The sequence below is a fragment of the Ammospiza nelsoni genome, chromosome Z, assembly GCF_027579445.1.
Source record: "Ammospiza nelsoni isolate bAmmNel1 chromosome Z, bAmmNel1.pri, whole genome shotgun sequence".
Classification (NCBI taxonomy): Eukaryota; Metazoa; Chordata; class Aves; order Passeriformes; family Passerellidae; genus Ammospiza; species Ammospiza nelsoni.
The window spans coordinates 32,416,413-32,433,877 of NC_080669.1; the positions used below are offsets into that span (position 1 = coordinate 32,416,413).

General features: G+C 39.3%; 1 protein-coding gene across 3 annotated transcripts in view; it reads right to left on the minus strand.

The window, feature by feature from the left end:
* Positions 1 to 17,465, minus strand: part of NTRK2 (neurotrophic receptor tyrosine kinase 2) — a 197,847-nt gene that overhangs the window by 27,996 nt on the left and 152,386 nt on the right. For all 3 annotated transcript variants that reach the window (XM_059493179.1, XM_059493183.1, XM_059493181.1), the window contains one exon: positions 14,426 to 14,660. In XM_059493179.1, coding sequence (XP_059349162.1) covers positions 14,426 to 14,660 — 235 coding nt within the window. The remainder of the gene's footprint in view (positions 1 to 14,425; positions 14,661 to 17,465) is intronic.

The window sequence follows — 17,465 nt, forward strand, 5'->3', positions numbered from 1 at the left end:
CTGGTCCTCTTGTATCCTAAGGCATAGTTTGTCTGCATTGAATAATTTCCTTCATAAATTGCACAGTGCCACCTTAAAATGAGATTATTCTAAGTTCACAGGTTGTCAAAGAACCTCATGCTTTAATTTTTAGAAAACTTTGCCTTGTCTCTTGCTTAAATGCTTTGATAACAAGATTGCATAAATTTGTTCTTATGCGAGCATTGTTCTTTAGTTTCAATAGTATTCTTTCATCCCTAATGTTTATTTTAGTCTTTTAATGCACTCATATAGTACGGTTCTTTTAGACTCTCCTTCAACAAAGATTTTAATCAGGAATGCCCTTGTACTGTGCTTTGGTTTGGAGAAGTATTCTGTCCTCTCTCCACCCAAGAAAAAAAAAGAAAGCTTGTTTTTCAGCTGGAATGTTTCATTAACAAAGTTTGTTCAGTTGCTGTAGAAACATTGATGCTGGTGCAGAAAAGCAGATGTTGCAGGAATTAGCTGTTGAGACAAGAGGAGGTCAGGACCTCTGCTTTGGGGAGCAGGGCTGGTTTATGTTGCTTTAAAAGTTTGCTGACCTCTTTGTTTCCAATCATAAAACTGGCTGACAATGTCCATCATTGCTTGAGGATCTCTTCTCTGTGTGTGTTCCAGGTCTAACTTACATATCCCAATGGCTGTTTTGCCTGTATCTTCATATTTATCACTATCCTTTCAAGACCTGATGTTAGAGACTAATTTTGCTTTCAGGCCAAACTAACTCTCCTTCCCACATCATCCTGTCTGCAGTGGCAACACTTTCCTCCTCATACTCTTGACATTTAAACAGTCAAGAGACTCCTCTTGTCTATTTTGGTATTCTTTTCAAAGCTAATCTCAAATGCTTGTTGGCCCTTTTCACTGTATCCCTGTTTGTCCATTAGCCTTTCCTTCTTTTGTATTTTTGCTTACTTTCCGTGTCCTTTATGAGAGGAAATCACCAATAATTCTGCAACTTATTGCTCTCCACTTTTACATGTGATTTAGGGACACAATTTCCATCTCCTATCTGCAGCTATTTAAAGAAAATGTGCATTTCTACAATTCTTAAGCAGAACACAACAATTAGTTCTTTCTAGTTTTCAAAGCTGACTTGAACAGCAGCAGGAGGACAACAAGAAAACAGGTACTCCAAGAATTCTGGGATCACAACTATTTTAAAGCGAGGAATTCTGAGATTCTCAGGCAGTTTTTAAATCCATAAATACCCCTTTTAACTTTACTTACAATAGAAAGTTATTCAACTATAGGTGCAGATTAATTGCTTATTTTATGTAATCTGAAGGCTAAATAGATCAGATCTATTCCTTTTTTTTTTTCATTTTTCCTGTCTTCCATTCTCAACAAATGTATTAAGATGTAATAGATTAAAAGGAATAACTAAGGAAGAAAGCTTTATTTACATATCTTCTTTTTTTTCTGATCATGTTAATTAGCATAATGCTGTTTTCCATATCCCTGATGACACAGTTGAAAACATAAAAACGCAAGCTACGTTTCAAGCAACTAGCTTGGACATTGTGAGTAGCAAAGAGGTAGAAGTGTATGCCTTCAGAAAAGGAACATTCATCCTGCTTCTGAATAGCTTTGCAGTCTGCATTAAGCTCGTGTCACAATTTTTGAGCTAGCAGTGTCTGCAGATTAGACGTACCTTCAGTCTCACACTGTACTGTGGAACTGTATAAACCTCTCCATGAAACTTGTTCGCATTTTCTAATTTATGCCATTTTAGCTGTATTTAAATATGTATTTGAAGGGCTTTTTACCGTGTGCAGTACAGCATAACCTTCAGTTTCCTCATTTTCTATTTAGCATTTTATTCTAGGAACTAAAGTTGATCGAAATGGAAAACCAGGTTAATACTGAAAAATAATATGTGTGCATATACAAGCTCCAAACCCACCAATTAGCCCATTTCCAAATTGGGATGGAAATACTTATCACGCAGAAATGTTCCTCCAAGCATGACTGGTGTAAGAATCACAACTCTGTGTGTCTATGTGAACAGGTAGAAGTTGTGCTAGGATTTTTAATTACTTTGAACAGATTTCCCTTTGCAGAATATGGCAATATTGGACCAATATATTTTAAACAATATACAATCTCTGTTTTGCAGATTCAAATAGTATCTATTGGTTGTCTGTTGAGAGGCACATTCCACTCACTGTGTATAGGCATTGACCTTTATTTTAACAAAATTATGCTTTTCCCACACAACTATTCAACACTAGATTCTTTTCTCTAAAAATGGCTGATATGGCATGAGAGACAAGTCCTAGAATATTTGAGGATACTCAAGGAGCATGGAAAAGTCACGCAATTGAAAACTGCAAAATTCCCTTTTTCATTGGTGCTTTCAATCTAGAAGACAAGACGAGATGTGCTGCCAAAATTATGGCATGAAATATTCAGCTCTATTTTGATCTCTCTTTTTTCTCTGTATCTTGTTTTGCTAAAGATGATTTAAAACTCTGCTTGCTGAATCCAAAAAACAAACAGCTCATGCATATGACAGGCTGCCAAGAATGCAGGACCCTGCCCTTTGCTTAGCTCACAAGCAAGAAAAATCTTTTACAAGGATAGTGCCAGGCAGTGTGCTGCACTAAATCTCATCGTCAGAAAATAACATTGGCAGCATAATCAGCTGCAAAAGGACTGCATGCAGAGCAGTAATTTGCAAAGAGCCCAGCCTATCAGTTAGCCTTCCAAAGCGACTTTGTGGTGACAGGCATCTGGTAAATCAATCTGGAAAGAATCCATATTCTCCTGATAGCATCACAGTTTTATTTTGTGGGCCTGAGCTGAGGCAGTATGAGGAACTTAGATGACAAAAACATTAGGACAAATAATTTGTGATCATACTGACAGTCATGTATGTTGCTTCTTTTTTTCCTCCTTTATATTTATACTGGCTGTGGAATAATTGCAATGTTGATGTGTTATCAAAGAATATCTGGCAATACATTTTATGAACAGTTCTTAAAATTCTACTGCCAGGAAAAAAAAAAAAAGAAGAAGAAGAGAAAGAAAAGGAGAAAAATGTATTTGCTCTGTTAAGATTTCTCCCTCTCTGTGTACACCATTACATCCAGATTTACAGAGACATAATCTTGCAGGCCATAAAATAATCTGAAGGCCTCTCTTCACTCACACCCTGAAATGGTGTTATAAAAGAGTTCCTTAAAGGAGGCTCAGACTTCATCATATTTTACATATCAGTTGACAAAACCCCCACTTTTATTTCCAGCAAAACATTTTGATTTGCTTCATGGTGTGGTATGCAAGAATTGGATCACAGGGGATGTGATTTCTTTTGAGCCTGTAGATTCAGCAGTGAACATGAAAGTGAAATCAGATAAAAAGCCATTACAAATTTGCAAGTAATAAGAATAAAAGTAAAATTTCTGTCCCCAGTAATGTCAATGCCAGTTTGCTCATTAGTCTGGGAGGTAGACAAGTTTTCATTCTTTGAATATGTACCAACATCTTTCTGTCTCCTAGAGAAATTGTACAGGCTGTAACACTAACTGCTTAGGTCATAGTAATTTTCAATAGTAACAGAAAAGACCCAATATTTTGTGCTTTAGAGTATTGTAGTCTCAAGATTATTTTATCTCTAAATGGCTTTAATTCTGTTTCATTTTCATTGTCTACTCCTTTATTTCACAGGATCAATATTTTTGACGTAAGACGTAGATCTACAGTCTTACACACTTATTATCAAAAGTCTCACACTATAGCACTTTCTTTAAAATCCTGCCTTCTAAGTGTATGATGTGAATAACTGGAGTGACATTCATTTTACAATGTTTACTTCCAGGACTCATATTCATGAAAAAAAGCTTGAACATGTGGAAAAAGCTTGAACTGCAAGGAACAGAGGACTGAAATACAGTTTGATGAGACTCAAAAATCATGGATTTCTATCATTTAAACTTCTTCCAAAGCATTGGGAAATGACTTGAAGACAGAAAATATAAATGTTATACCTCTCTGGAGATCAAAACAAGTATAAGACTAAATAAGGGAGTAGTTTTGAAATTTCATTTGCATCACCTCTCAGTGTTTGTAGTGCTGTCTGATTATTTCAATGGGTCTGACTCTGCTCTGAGCCCAAACATCTGAGACACCACTATGGCAATATCAAGCCCTAGATGAAATGAACTGTGGAAGAGAAATAGGAACCGATTGTACATCAAATCTAATGTAAGCTCTTCAAATCCTCATGGAGTGGACAGCAGTGTTGCAAGAATATTTTTAAGGGCAAATAAATAGTAACTTTTGAAAGCAAATTCAAGGGTATTAAGCTAGTTGTTTGTTGGTTTTTGTTTGTTGGTTTTTTTTTTCCTTAAAAGCATTTCAGTACGCTGTAAAGTAAATCAAGTTACTTCCCACCCATATGGCTTTTCTTTTGGATGTTTGTTAACCCACCTGATGGAGATAGAAGTATTTAAGTCACCACAATATTTTCTAATTCTTTTGTATCTGTCCTTGATGGAAGGTGCATATTCTGTCACGCACCTTTGTGGTGTAACATTTTAGTTAAATGGTATGCTCTGTCTCCCCCTCGAAAATGTGGGTTTATTCCAAGCCTGCGATCCTCCCCTGCAGTACCATGGATCTGTAATCCCGTTGGCCCAAACCTTTTTCCCTGTTAAGCTGTGCCAGGTAGACCAGGCTCTCCCTCTCACCGCCTCCCTGTCCCTTTCCCCTTCTCCCTCAGAAGCCATGCTGCTCCCGGGGTGGGACCCCCAACAAACCCGCACCCAATGGCACCCTCAGAGGCTGTGGGGAGGCTCCTTGCCTGCCTGCTGCTGCAGCGAACACGCAGCTTAGGGGCCCCCTGGGACCTCAAATGAGCAGCAACACACCTTAAATCAGGCCTTCATCTTTTCCTGAAGTTAGGACACAGCTAGAAGCTTGACAGCATTTTATACCTGTTTTGGCTCCATTTTATGTAAGATTATAATTCAAAGCCAAATTATCTCTGAAGTCTAATTGCAAAGTTCCTGAGACTGTAAGATGCAGTATCAGTCTATTTCTGGAGTCCTCGCCTTCTGGGAAGCTTGGAGAGCAGCTCCTGACAAGGCGTCAAAAACTTCACCACTGTTCATGACATCTGGTATTGAAAACATTTCACGATGGCACCCATGTTACAGCTACATAGGTAACCACAGATTCTGACTGCATGTTCTCTGTCACTGATGCCAACAGCTTCTGATTAAATCTTTGCTACTGACTTCACTTCCACATCAGGTTGGAGGGGACACTAGCTCCATTGGACAGAAGAAAGACCCAGAGAGCGCTGAAGATGGAAATGATCTGAAGTGTCAGACAGTTCTTCCCCTTTTCCACCACCACCAGTAGTTCTTTGCTATGCACACACGAAGAGCCAGATTTGTAGCCTTGGCTTTATTACTAGCTGGTACTGTCCTCTCATCCTCTCCATCCATCCTGTTACACATACCACTTCATCGTCTAATTGTGTAGTTCTTCCTTCCCCTGCTTCCTGAGTTCTGTGGGCCAAAAGAGTGCCGATTGTTCGTCAAGCCCAGGGTAAAAAATGCATATTTCGGAAAACTGCCTAGCAACTGCTTTCTTTAGAGCAAGGAGAGAGGCCATTTGCATAAGAAAACCTTCCAGCTGGAAGCCTGCAAAGACTGCTGGGAGCTGATTCTGTGACCAGACATCAAAGGAGAGTTCCCGTTTAAGGGCTGCTCCCTCTGGGTGGCCTTTCTGTGCTGTCCCACCATCAGCGGTGGCAGTGGCGGCTGCACAGATCGCACCAGTGCTCTGCAGCACCCAGGAGATGCCATTCCAGTATCCGACTGTGCTCCCGGAGATCTTTTACTGATTTTGTTCTCACACCATCTTTTCCTCACACTGTGCACATAACACATCAAAAAGTCAACAGTTTCAGCTGCTAACCTTTGGAATTCTGTAAATTGCTTTGCAGATTGCCTGCCAAAAGTGACAATCTGTAGCACTGCAGTACAGTATCTCCAGATATTTACACATGGTTCCTCTCCATACAAAAAGGCTTTGTTAGTCTGCACAAATGCCTGGCGCAGGAAGAAAAACAACAGAAATTACTTTAAAATTTCTCTTGACATTTTTTGCCTAGAAAAGGTTGACCATAAGCTTTGCACTTTCTAAAGCCCTGGGCAAAACATTGGCTCTTGTGAAGTCAATGGAAATAGCCTCCACCAATATTCCAAGTACAATCCAGCAAATTGTGAACAGGGATGGGATTGAGGACATGGCTCTCTTATGTGCTAATCATCTAAATAACAGTTAAATCGTTTCAGCACCTGCAAAAAAATAGCTCTGTACAGCTCTGCTGCTACTTAATGGAATGAGGCGATTACGATCACAGTTCTGCAAAGCTCTCCAAATTGCAGTTCCTAAGGCTAATTTCAATGTGTGAATCATTGCTTTCCTGCAATTTATATCCATATGTGTGGTTATTTTTGAGAATGATTCAGTTTTGTATGTATAATTTTAAAAGGACTTTTTAAGTTAATGAACATCTGTGCTAAGAGCCCCTCAACAGAAAAGCTTGTGTCAGCCACTGGTGACGATGACTGTGTAGACTTCCTCTATCCTATAGGCGTGCATGTGGATCCTGTGGCTCTCACCAACTGCATACTGCAGGAGTAACCAGCTGAAAAGCACTCCATTAAAACGCTTTAACAATAAGGTGGGAAATCCAGACCCTTGAAAACTGTAATATCTGTTCCATAACCAGTATGGAACCAAATACTAAATTCTTAAAGCTTTTAACAGAAGCAAACAGAGGGAAAAAATCCATTTGAAAATTTCCAAACACTTTAATATTTTGATTGACACACATTCAACACTTTAAGCTATAGCATAGCTCAACAGGATTTCTGCATATGTTTCTAGGTACTGCCTCCTGCCTTGAACTTTTTTTCTCAAGACGAACCTGTTTCTTGACATGCTGCATGAGAACCGTGTTGGTATAAACCTAGTGCTGGTGGATTTACAAGGAAATATTGGGCACTGAAATTCAATAGGTAATCAAGTAACTAGTCACAGCAACAAGGTTACTTTACTTTAGTCTTTTAATCAGCTTAATTTTTCAACCTAGTTATTATGGGTTTTTGTTTCTGCCGTCTTTGCACTCTTTGATCTCACAGACAAAGCTGAAATAAGGTTTTCAGTGAAGAACTGAAGAAGTTAAACAGCTGTAATTCCAAACAAAACCAGGAATCCAACCAATAGTTGTGTAAGTAAAAGCTGGGGACAGACCATGCCTCCTGCACAGCACAGAATATATTCTGCCATGTGCAAGTAGCGACAGGTATCAAGCCGTGGTGCTTACCCTTGGTCATCAGGAAAACACCATGTCCTGGTGCATACCAGTTTTTAAATACTGATGCTACAGTGACTTTTAGAAAGCCCTTTAAAATCATTAGGCCTAATTCTGCTTGTGATTATGTTACTTTAGGTTCAGAGCTACTGCACTGACTTCAAGGCAGCTACTTTGGATGTACATCTCTCAAGCTGGCCTATTATTTCTTGTATTGTTTCGAGTTGCATGAAATCATCTGTGCACGTCTTCCAGGGCTGCTGGAACCCTCTGTCCTCCCCAGCACTACACATGATGCAATGAGACTCTGACGGAGGAGGAAAGCCGAGAAGTCCATGTAGGGAAGCAGATAATTTCCTTTTGAGCAATGGATGCAAAAATAGCAGCTAATAAAAAGCCTTCAAACTGTGCCTTCAAACTGTGACAATTCAATACACACACCTACGAGAATGCCTTGACAAGCTGCTTGACTTCCCAGTAACTCTTTCTTGTTTTCTTTAGTGCAGCCTCCTCCAAACTCCCACACACAGGTATTCATCTCTGTAATGACAGCTGAGACCTGCAGGTGTTTGCTGCTATTGCCCTTTCAGAATAGACAGACACTTGTTCCTCACTGTAAACATTTGTATCATGGTGTTTGCCTGGCTAGTTACAGCCCAAATAATGATAAACCAGCCTTTTCTTTTTTTAGCCCCTTGCTGTCATGCATTAATTCTTTTGCAAATAGGCATTAGGTACTGGAAATAGCTTAAACGAGATCACTCTCTGGTGATTATCTTACTAGCCTTATCTTTTGGAAAACATTTCATAGAGTGTCACCAGAAAAGTATATCATGCAGTTTCCAGACATACAGCACTCTACAACATTAAATTCATACATGAAGGGAGGAGGGTATGGCTAGTGGGCAGGATGCTCTTTCATTCCTTTAATTCTAATGTTATGTCACTGTTTTTCAAACTGCTACTTTGGCTTTGCTAAGGAACAGCAAAAATCAGAATAAGAACTGTTTGTTGATGACTTTAACACTCACAAGTGTCAAAATGTTTTCTCAAAAGAGTTCTTCATCTTTTTTATGTAGCAAGAAGGTTCAAAATCTATGTACTTTTAAAATAGGCCTGGAATGGCAAATTGTGTAACCATTAGTTTTTCTGGAAATCTGGGAGGTTAAGAGGTTTAATAGCTTTTTCTGTCTCACCTGAAAGCTTATGGGAAATCTGTTTTTTAAGAAGACAAACATCCCAGAATACTTAATGTTAGCGTTAAATAGAAATTATCAAAGAACATTAGGAAAAAAAGCTACAAAAATCTAGCAAACTTCCCAACAAACCTTTCTCCCTCCATCAGCTGTTTACTTTTTGGTAGCCTGATTCTGTTTCTTTAGTTCTTTACACCAATTTAGACAAGATCTGAATTCTAATTAAAAAAAAAAAAAAAAAAAAAAAAAAAACTAAAGAAAACCAAGACAAAACAAAACAACCCAGCCCCCAAAGAAACCAAAAAAAAAAAAAAAAAAAAAAAAAAAAAGAGAAACAACAGTCTTTCTCAAGCACTAGAAGTACAAAATGTGCCAGTATGAATTGCAAAGTCATTCACTGAGGGACTGAAACCAAAAGCTTAGGGGAAAAAAAGGGATGTTCTTCATTTGGAAGAAGTAGAAGATGTGACTGGCCCAGGGCATTGTCTGACAATACGGTCAACATGTGACAATAACACAGGCTATGTGGGTTTGGATGTACCATCCAGCATATTTTCATTAGAGGCTGGGAGGTCGCTCTAATCGAAGAAAGATAAATATCAGATTTGGAAAAGACCATTCACAGTTCTAGCAATGTCTGTATCAGAAAGAGATACAAGAATTGCTTTTTCACACGCTGAAAGTCATTGGAAAAGGCTAGTGTGAAAAGGAAAAAAAATGAAGACACTTTTTTCCTGACAGTGGGCCTTCTTTCTGACAGTCTGGTAGGGGACAGGAGTAGTTTCTCTAAATACAATTGAGATTTAAAGACTGGAAAGAGAGTAAAATAATGTGATCAAGTAGGTGTCTATTGCTCATGAGTTAATTCAGGTTGCTGAATTAAAAAAAAAAAAATGCAGCTGTTAAGAGAGAGAAGCTGTTGTGCAGCCTTTTGGAAAAAGCACTGGCAACACAGTATCCTACTTATTTGCAACATCCACTTTGAGGGAAGGGACTGTGACAGGACAGGAGTGATTCAGGAGTCAGAAATCCAGGCTTCAGAAACACAAGATTGCTGCTATCCAGTTCTATACCTGAGAAATATTTGAGAAAAAGCCTGTCAGCATTTTGCAGGCTGCACCTTATTAACTCGTTCAACTAAAGTCATTCTTCAGGACTTGCCTTTTTGTTTTCCCTCTTGTTGTTTGATTTGAATCTGGATCATCTTCAGTTCCCACACTGCTCTAAGGTGCTGAGGACAGGAAACATGGCCAGATGTGCTCTGAGGAGCATCACCAAAAGCAAGGTATGCCACACGCTGGTGCAGCTGGCTTGGGCCCATATAGCTTTCTACAGCTTGCCAGTTCAGAAAGCAATTTTCACAGAAATGTCTGGTGGGGATTGCTCTCACATCTTGCTGTGTCTTAGGTGAGACTGAGTTCTTAAGATCTCTCAGGAAATTTTGCCAAGCATAGCTTCTCTTTAGGTGCTTAGGACACTGTTGAAAACTCCTTTTCCCTGGCAGACTAGAATTTTTATGGGGCTTGGTGTCTTATATAGAAGGGGCTAAAGTACTAGTGATTGTTGGTGTTTTCCCTGCAGCATGATGAGGTATCAGGTTCTTGTTGCTCCTACCCTTAACACCTACTCTGTGGCTTCCCTCAAGAATGAAAGACTTAGACTCAGTAACCTCTGTCTCTTCTTCCAATCTGATATGCTATGCTCTCTTTAAATAGCAAAATCGTGCAAAATGTTAAGATTTTAAAGACAAATGGAGTCAATGAAATTTATAATGGAAGACATCCTCTTAGTCTTCTGCCCGATATGTGCCAGAAGTGAAAGAAACTAATTTGTGAACCTCTCTGTAGTTTTAGGGCAAATTGGGCCTTAAAGAAAGATGGAAACCTCACCAGGACCAGTCTTTTAATAGAGTTTTTAGTGGTTTGTGCAAGCTGAAAAAAGGAGTCCACATTTTCTCCACTGTTCTTGTGCTGTTACATAAAGGCAAGTAGGTTATACAATAGCTAAATAGGGATTACAAAACTGAGCTCCATAAATCTAAATAAGAAACAGAATGTCTATCCTGCACTGGACAAACACAGAAGTGGGGAAGGGTGAAACTCTGATCCTAATGAAGGTAATGGCAAAGCTCTTGCTTAGTCTGGTGAGATCACAGTTTCATCCCAAACCTTGGCTCAAGCCTGTAGTTGGCTGACCAGGCTGGATATTTAAAGTATATCCATGTTAAGTTTTTCCAAGTACTGGGATAAGATGATTCTACTTTTTTTCAAGCTTCTTGCTTATAATTAAGAAATGCTGAAATTATTTTAAGATCAAGTACTGAGCAATCACTTGCAAACATGAACTGGAAACCTAAAAAGGCCCTGATATATTATCCCTGAAAGCAAGAACAACAAAGTGGTTCTTCTCAGGCTTCAGTGTCAGCACTTAAAAACACTGAAAGCTACATTAAAGAATTACCTGGGTATCTTAGAGTAAGATAGGAAACCCTGACCTGTGGGGGCAGGAAATCAAACAGCAAATCCCAGCTATCAACAGAACAAATAAAAGCCCCTAATAAACTTGAGACCTAAGCTCTCCAAGTAAATAACGTTGTGAAAAAGTCTTTTGTGCTATAAGGATTGCAGTTCAGCAGTGTTGCTAGAGCTGTTTGGCTGACAAACCAAACCAATTACTTGAGAGTTGTTTAACTTTAGCCTGGGGTGTAGAGCACTTAGGGGTAAGAAAAATCATCGCAGTTTTTTCATGTCCCCGGGGTCTGACTATCAAACCCTACCGCTGTTACACTGGATGCTAGCATGTACATCAGGACTTCTCCTACTTTCAAGATCCCTGCATGAAGAAAAAGACAGGAAAAAGAAAGGGGGAGAAAAAAGGAAAGCTTGTGCAATCAGGGCCACACATCATATGTATTCCTAGTCCAAGGGTTACTTCTCTCCCACTCTTCCCTGAAGCATCTCTTAACAGCTGAGCTGATTCAATGCAGAATGTCATTAAAAATCTAACAGTGCACAATGACTTGGGATCATCCTTATCTTACAGAAGCAAGCTATAAATAATCATCTTGGGCAAATCTAACATCATGACTGAGTGGCAGGCTCCAAAAAACAAAAAAACAATTCCAGTGTATTAAAACCCACAAATGACGAACCGTTTCTTGCAGAACTTTTTGGAATTGTGTAAATCCCTCAGCATCAGATAAATGAGCATCAGATAAAGCTGTCAGGGTTGGGGATGATTTGCTTCTCTGTGAGTGTTTAAGCTTGACCAGTTAAAAAACTTAGCCTGCTATAAGCAATTAGGTGTGGTACGTCAGTGCTATTCCAGTGTTATCATTGACTTAGGCCTGCCAAGGATGCAATTCTCCAGGCAACCCTCTGGGAATTCATCATTGCCTCAATTTTTTCATGACCATCTTCTGATTGGCCCATATTCTGACATATGTCTCAGAAATGGCAGGCCAAAACTTCACAGGCTCAACTGGAACTTCAAAATTTATCAGCTGCAAAATATGGTGACATGGCAGGCTGTGGCTCTATCCCTCCTCTGCACTAATTAGAAACCAACTGGAACATGAGGCGCCAGAGAAGCTATCCTTCTCGTTCTTACTGTGTAGAACAAGCAACTTCCCAACTTGAAGTTTCATATCCACCCATCCCTCTGCAAGCTTACACCACCAGTTTGGATGGGGCTATGTTATTTTACACCATCCCCTTTGACACTTGCTTACCTCTTTCTCTCTTCATTTGCATTTCTGTCTTTCACTAACACCTCTCACAATTATCTTTCCCACCTTATTTGTTCCCTCTCTCACATCAATGATTGTACCCTCTTCACACTACTACCTCCTGCTTTGTTACTCCCTGGGCCTCCCAGACTGCCCTCCTTCACCTCGAAAATAAGTGAAGATAAGGGAGAGAAGGAGAAAAGAAGAGAATGATTCTGTTATGAGGGACAGAGGGAAATACAATGTACCTCTTAAATGAGATCCTTTCAGAGGTGCCCAAAGACTATCCAGGTTACCCAGGATGTCCTGAACTCCTGCTTTGTCTGGGTCATGGGAGTTTTTCTAAATTTGTGTTTCAGTGGGTAGAAGCTTTGCTTGAGTACTCATGTGCAAGACTCGAGGATTAAACCCAGATGTGCGTGATCAGGTACACTGATGCCAGAGTCCGTGCTCCATCACGTGCATGAGCCAAGCCTCAGCTGTCTCCAGGAAGGCCATATGACTACTGAGCTTCTATCCCCTTTTGCAGGTAGCTTTTATGCAGCAGGGGGAGTTACTTTTTTTTTTTTTTCCAGAAATAAGCAAAGTATATGTTCCAAAATGTTGCCTCTGACTGTAACAACCTTTGGAAACATGTAGTGTCTTGCATATACATTCATTCTTAAATGTAACGACTGACATGGTAAACGCTGAAGTATGGAACAGAGACACAACTTCAGTCCCAACAGGTGGTGCAAAACTGCAATATGCAAAATCAGGTGCAAAATCAAGAAACCTTAGCCTCTGCTCATGGGTGTCCTTTAAAACAAAAAGAAAGTCATTACCATTCTGTATATTTTTTTAAGGTCTGAAGTGCAGTCATGCTTGTTTCTCGTTGATCAGATAATTCAGAGTGCCAGTTTCCAAAATAACAATATATAAGAGGAATGTGGATATGTTTACTAAATACTAGGTTTGTCTTTGAAAGGAAAGAAAATTAACAGGGAATATTTACAGTTAAGTAAACTGTAAATTAATAGTACCTTATGAGCTTTTAAGTGAATCAGCATTCAACAATAATTTTCAAAAGTGTAACATCATCTACCCTGTCCAGCCTTAGCCAGCTGTGGAGACAATCTCTTCCCAGGCATCCCACCAATACTGATGGTGAGGTGACACTTTCTTTTAATAACACAATCCAAATTGACTGGCTAAGAAAGTAATAATGAAAAAGGAATAAGAAATACGGAGTAGAGAGGCAGATACAAAACATGTGCTTAAGGAGGATGAGATTACCTTACAGGATTAACTCTAGGGTTTGTAAATTATCAGCTTGGTCATGGATTGCCTTCCGCAAGCCACAAGCAGGTTCAGTTCCAATCATGAAACTACAAATGTGATAGCAAACAGCAAATGGTGTCAACTACATGACTTACCACATAGTACAAAGACTGCATCAACAACAGCATTAATGCACTCAGTTTGTTTAGCCCAGCAATCTCAGAAAGCCTTTGCAAAATTCAGATCGCGCCTTATGGCAGCCAAGCTCAGGAAAAACAGTCAGAATGAAAAGAGCAACGGGCTACTCTTGTCCTCTGCAAAACAGCTCTTCAACATTAAGAAGTAGGACTAAAGCCCTGGTTTAAGGCAGGAAAAGCTTTTGGGTGCTCAGTATAACAAACTTCTTACCTAATCTCTTACTGAGTAAAGTAACTAGTCACTGCTGCTGCCCAGTACTTATTTTTCCTCTAGTTAACTGGTTCATTATACAACTGCTTCCCAAAGTTACCATTTCCATTTTTCTTAGCAGTATTTAAGAACATATTTTAATAGCTTCAAAGTGTTGGGCCAAATTTGATTACCCTTTTTATCTGTTGTTTCTTTTTCACTTATGCCAAACAAATGTACAAAATTTTTGCCCAGAGAAAAAGACCTTTCTGTGATTTAGAATCTAAACCCAACATATATAAACAACAAAACATGACAGACTACTCTGATTAACTGTCCAAGTTTACCAAAACCTTTAAATTCAGAACTAGGTTCTCCATATGCTAGGCTCTAAATTACCTGACAGACAGATGGTTAAGTATAAAAGCAGGTCAGTCACACCAATGTGGTAAGAGGATTAAACAAGACCTAGCTTATTACTTATTACAGCAGTTCACTTACCCGATAGTAGTCTGTGCTGTACACATCTCTAGACATCCCAAAATCCCCAATCTTCACCAGTAGGTTTTCACCAACCAGACAATTCCGGGTAGCAAGATCCCGATGCACAAAGTGCTGTGATGCCAGGTAAACCATACCAGAAGCAATCTGCTGGGCAATGTGAAGCATCTGGGATTGGGTCAGCTCAGCAGGACGGTTGCCTTCTGCCATCAATCCTGCATCTGGTCCATGTGCCCTGCACCAAAACACAATCTGATAAACTGATAGGCCACTTGTGAGGTGGTGAAGTGAAAGGCATTAGTGAGTGTCAGCCCTATAAAAATAGTGAAAATTTTTTGTCTTGGCTTTTCTCATTTACTGTTTTCATTTATTGATGAAGGATAGGTGGTCTGAAGAGCACTACAAACAGGGTATATATTACTCAAGGAAATAAGGCATATGTGTTCACAACAGCGCCCATCTGTCAGAAAGCATCACCTTTCTCCTGTTCCATTCTAGTAATCTTTTCTGGAGAAAGGCTGACAAATTAACCTGCTTGGGAACCAAGGGAAAATCTTATCACTCTGTAAGACTGAAAAACAGTTGAGGGAAAGTCAATGAAGTGGCATGCATAGCATCACTTTTCCTGTGACTGGCATTCCTTGATTTCTGCAGGGATACAGGCCATTGACACTTCCATCTTTTCTTAAACAAGAAAGAGCAAACTTCCTTCTGCAATTGAGAAACAAGGGCAGCAATTTTAAATTTATACTTCTAATTTCCTATCCAAATGCACAGCAGGAAAGAACTTTTGCATATTTCATCACCAAGGGTGAGTCCTGCCTGAGACAGGAATCCTTGACAATAGGAAGAAGACACAAAAGACATGCTATTTGGAAAAACAAAAGTCTTCAGAAATATGAGGTTTTCAAAACCTAGCAAGTCCCTAAGAAGCAACAATCAACTGATTAATGAGAATATTTGTATGCACTTCATCAAAACCAGAGATATGTTGCATTAGGAAAGCCCAGCGAAATACTGAGTCTCATGAGCTTTACCATCTTAACTGTGAGCCCTGGTATGCCTGTACATCCTAGAACCTTGAAGATGCAGATATAAACATTCATATGAACAATGTTTGCAGGAAGAATTACTAGCTAATCCTTACCAATCAATGAGGTAATCTGGCAATCACTACTCATCTGATAGATTTTATAATGTTCTAAATATGCTTTTCCATCCATTCTACTTTTCTGTATTTTCAGAAGCCCTTTTTTTTATTCCAATCCTGAAAATTATTCTTTCAAAGAGACCACCTCTCCTCTCCTCAATAGAGGTGAGGCCTTAATTTTTCTCTAGGGTAAGGGCACAGGAGTTTGGGAAAGATTTTCAAATTAATCAAAATCTGTGAGATCAAATCTGACACTACCAATTAGAAATATGATATTAAAATTGCCCCGAGGGAAGAATTTCATGAGCAAAGTGACAGATGTGAGGAAGAAATGAAGGAGGGTGTGTAGCATTGATGGGACTGTATCTGGTACCAGGCAAAGCAACTTTCTGCCACAGGGTATGCACAGGCAGCCATTTATCTGATCTAGGTTGATTGGGGGCAGGAATAAATGGGAGGACATGAAATATCCACCCAAAACTCACTAGCAAATTCCTATTAAAAACTTCTGTACCTTTATCCATGCCCGGATTTTGTTAATAAGTGTTCTCAGACACAAATCTCTGAGCTGCTAAATTAAAGAACTTTTCATCTATCTTCTGCTAGTTGCCCTGAGGACATGGTCTGTATCTAAAGGAATTTGCAGATTATTCCTAACATTCCAGCTTGCTTGTCTGCTCGATGCCGGCCAAAAATGAGGTGATTTTCAGTGTCTGCAATAGCCAGGGTTATCGACAGGTATTCTCTGCAGCCACATCATCCACTGGTCCACAGACCAAGCCCTGGGCAGGCACGAGTTTACAGCTTTAGTCCTAGATTTGAACAGGCTTCAGCTGCATGCAGGCAGCCCGGCCCATTTTGGTTAAATTTTCAGATCAATTTTTCCCCAGCAGCCTTTGGTGGCGCTGCAGGGTAAGAAATATGGAACAGACCACTTTGCTGTGAACCTCTGGTCTGCAGCACAAGCTGCAGAAAATGTGAGAGGAATGACAAATTGGAGCTTAGGTTTAATAGCTTGTCCCAGTATAATCATTTTATGTTCCAAGGACAAGGGCTGATTAATAGCTTTTTTAAAAGTGAAGGCCTTACAGTAGGAAATATATTGTCTGCTAAAATACTTTTCTGTACAATAATTCAAAATCAGAGTTACAATGTAAGAAAAAGCCAATCAAAAAGAATCAGGCATAATAAGCAATTCTTATGGAGTAAGAAATTATTTCTCATCAACTGAGAATCTGGCTTCTTCTAATGGAAATTCAATGTTCTGAAAATGTACTAGGATGGCAGCTAGGGAAACAGCAGTTCTCTCCTGATTCACAGCAGAAAACCAAGCAGACAAACATAAATGCCCTTAATTCTAAAATATACTTAAATCCTTTGCCAGAGAGACAACCATTCTGGGAAGAATAGTAGTGTTTGTTCTGCATCTCCAGTTCAGATCCCAGTTTCTCTGTCAAACCTATTAGCCTTGCCAATAAGGGGGGATGCTAGTTGATGTCATTTGTTTTATGGTGTGGCTACTCTTTCAAGAGGTGGTAAAAAGACAGCAAACTCATTTCACATATGCTATCAGAAAATGCATAAATAGCAGCATTAGCAATCATAGTCATTTCAGTTGTATAGAAAATATTAATCTATTTAATGGAACATCTATTTTGATTATTTTACAGCTTTGTTAGAGATATCTTCCAAAATGGTGGTACCCCTTGCTCTCTTTAGCAGCAAAGACCTCTGTATGTTGAAATATCTTTGTGATATTTATTGATAAAACTACACAGTAGACATTGAAAGAACATCTCTTATGTTTTTTACATAGAGCAAATGACATCTCTTAACTGTTTATTTTTATGTAAAAAAGTGTAGGTAGAAATGGCACATACATGAGGCCTC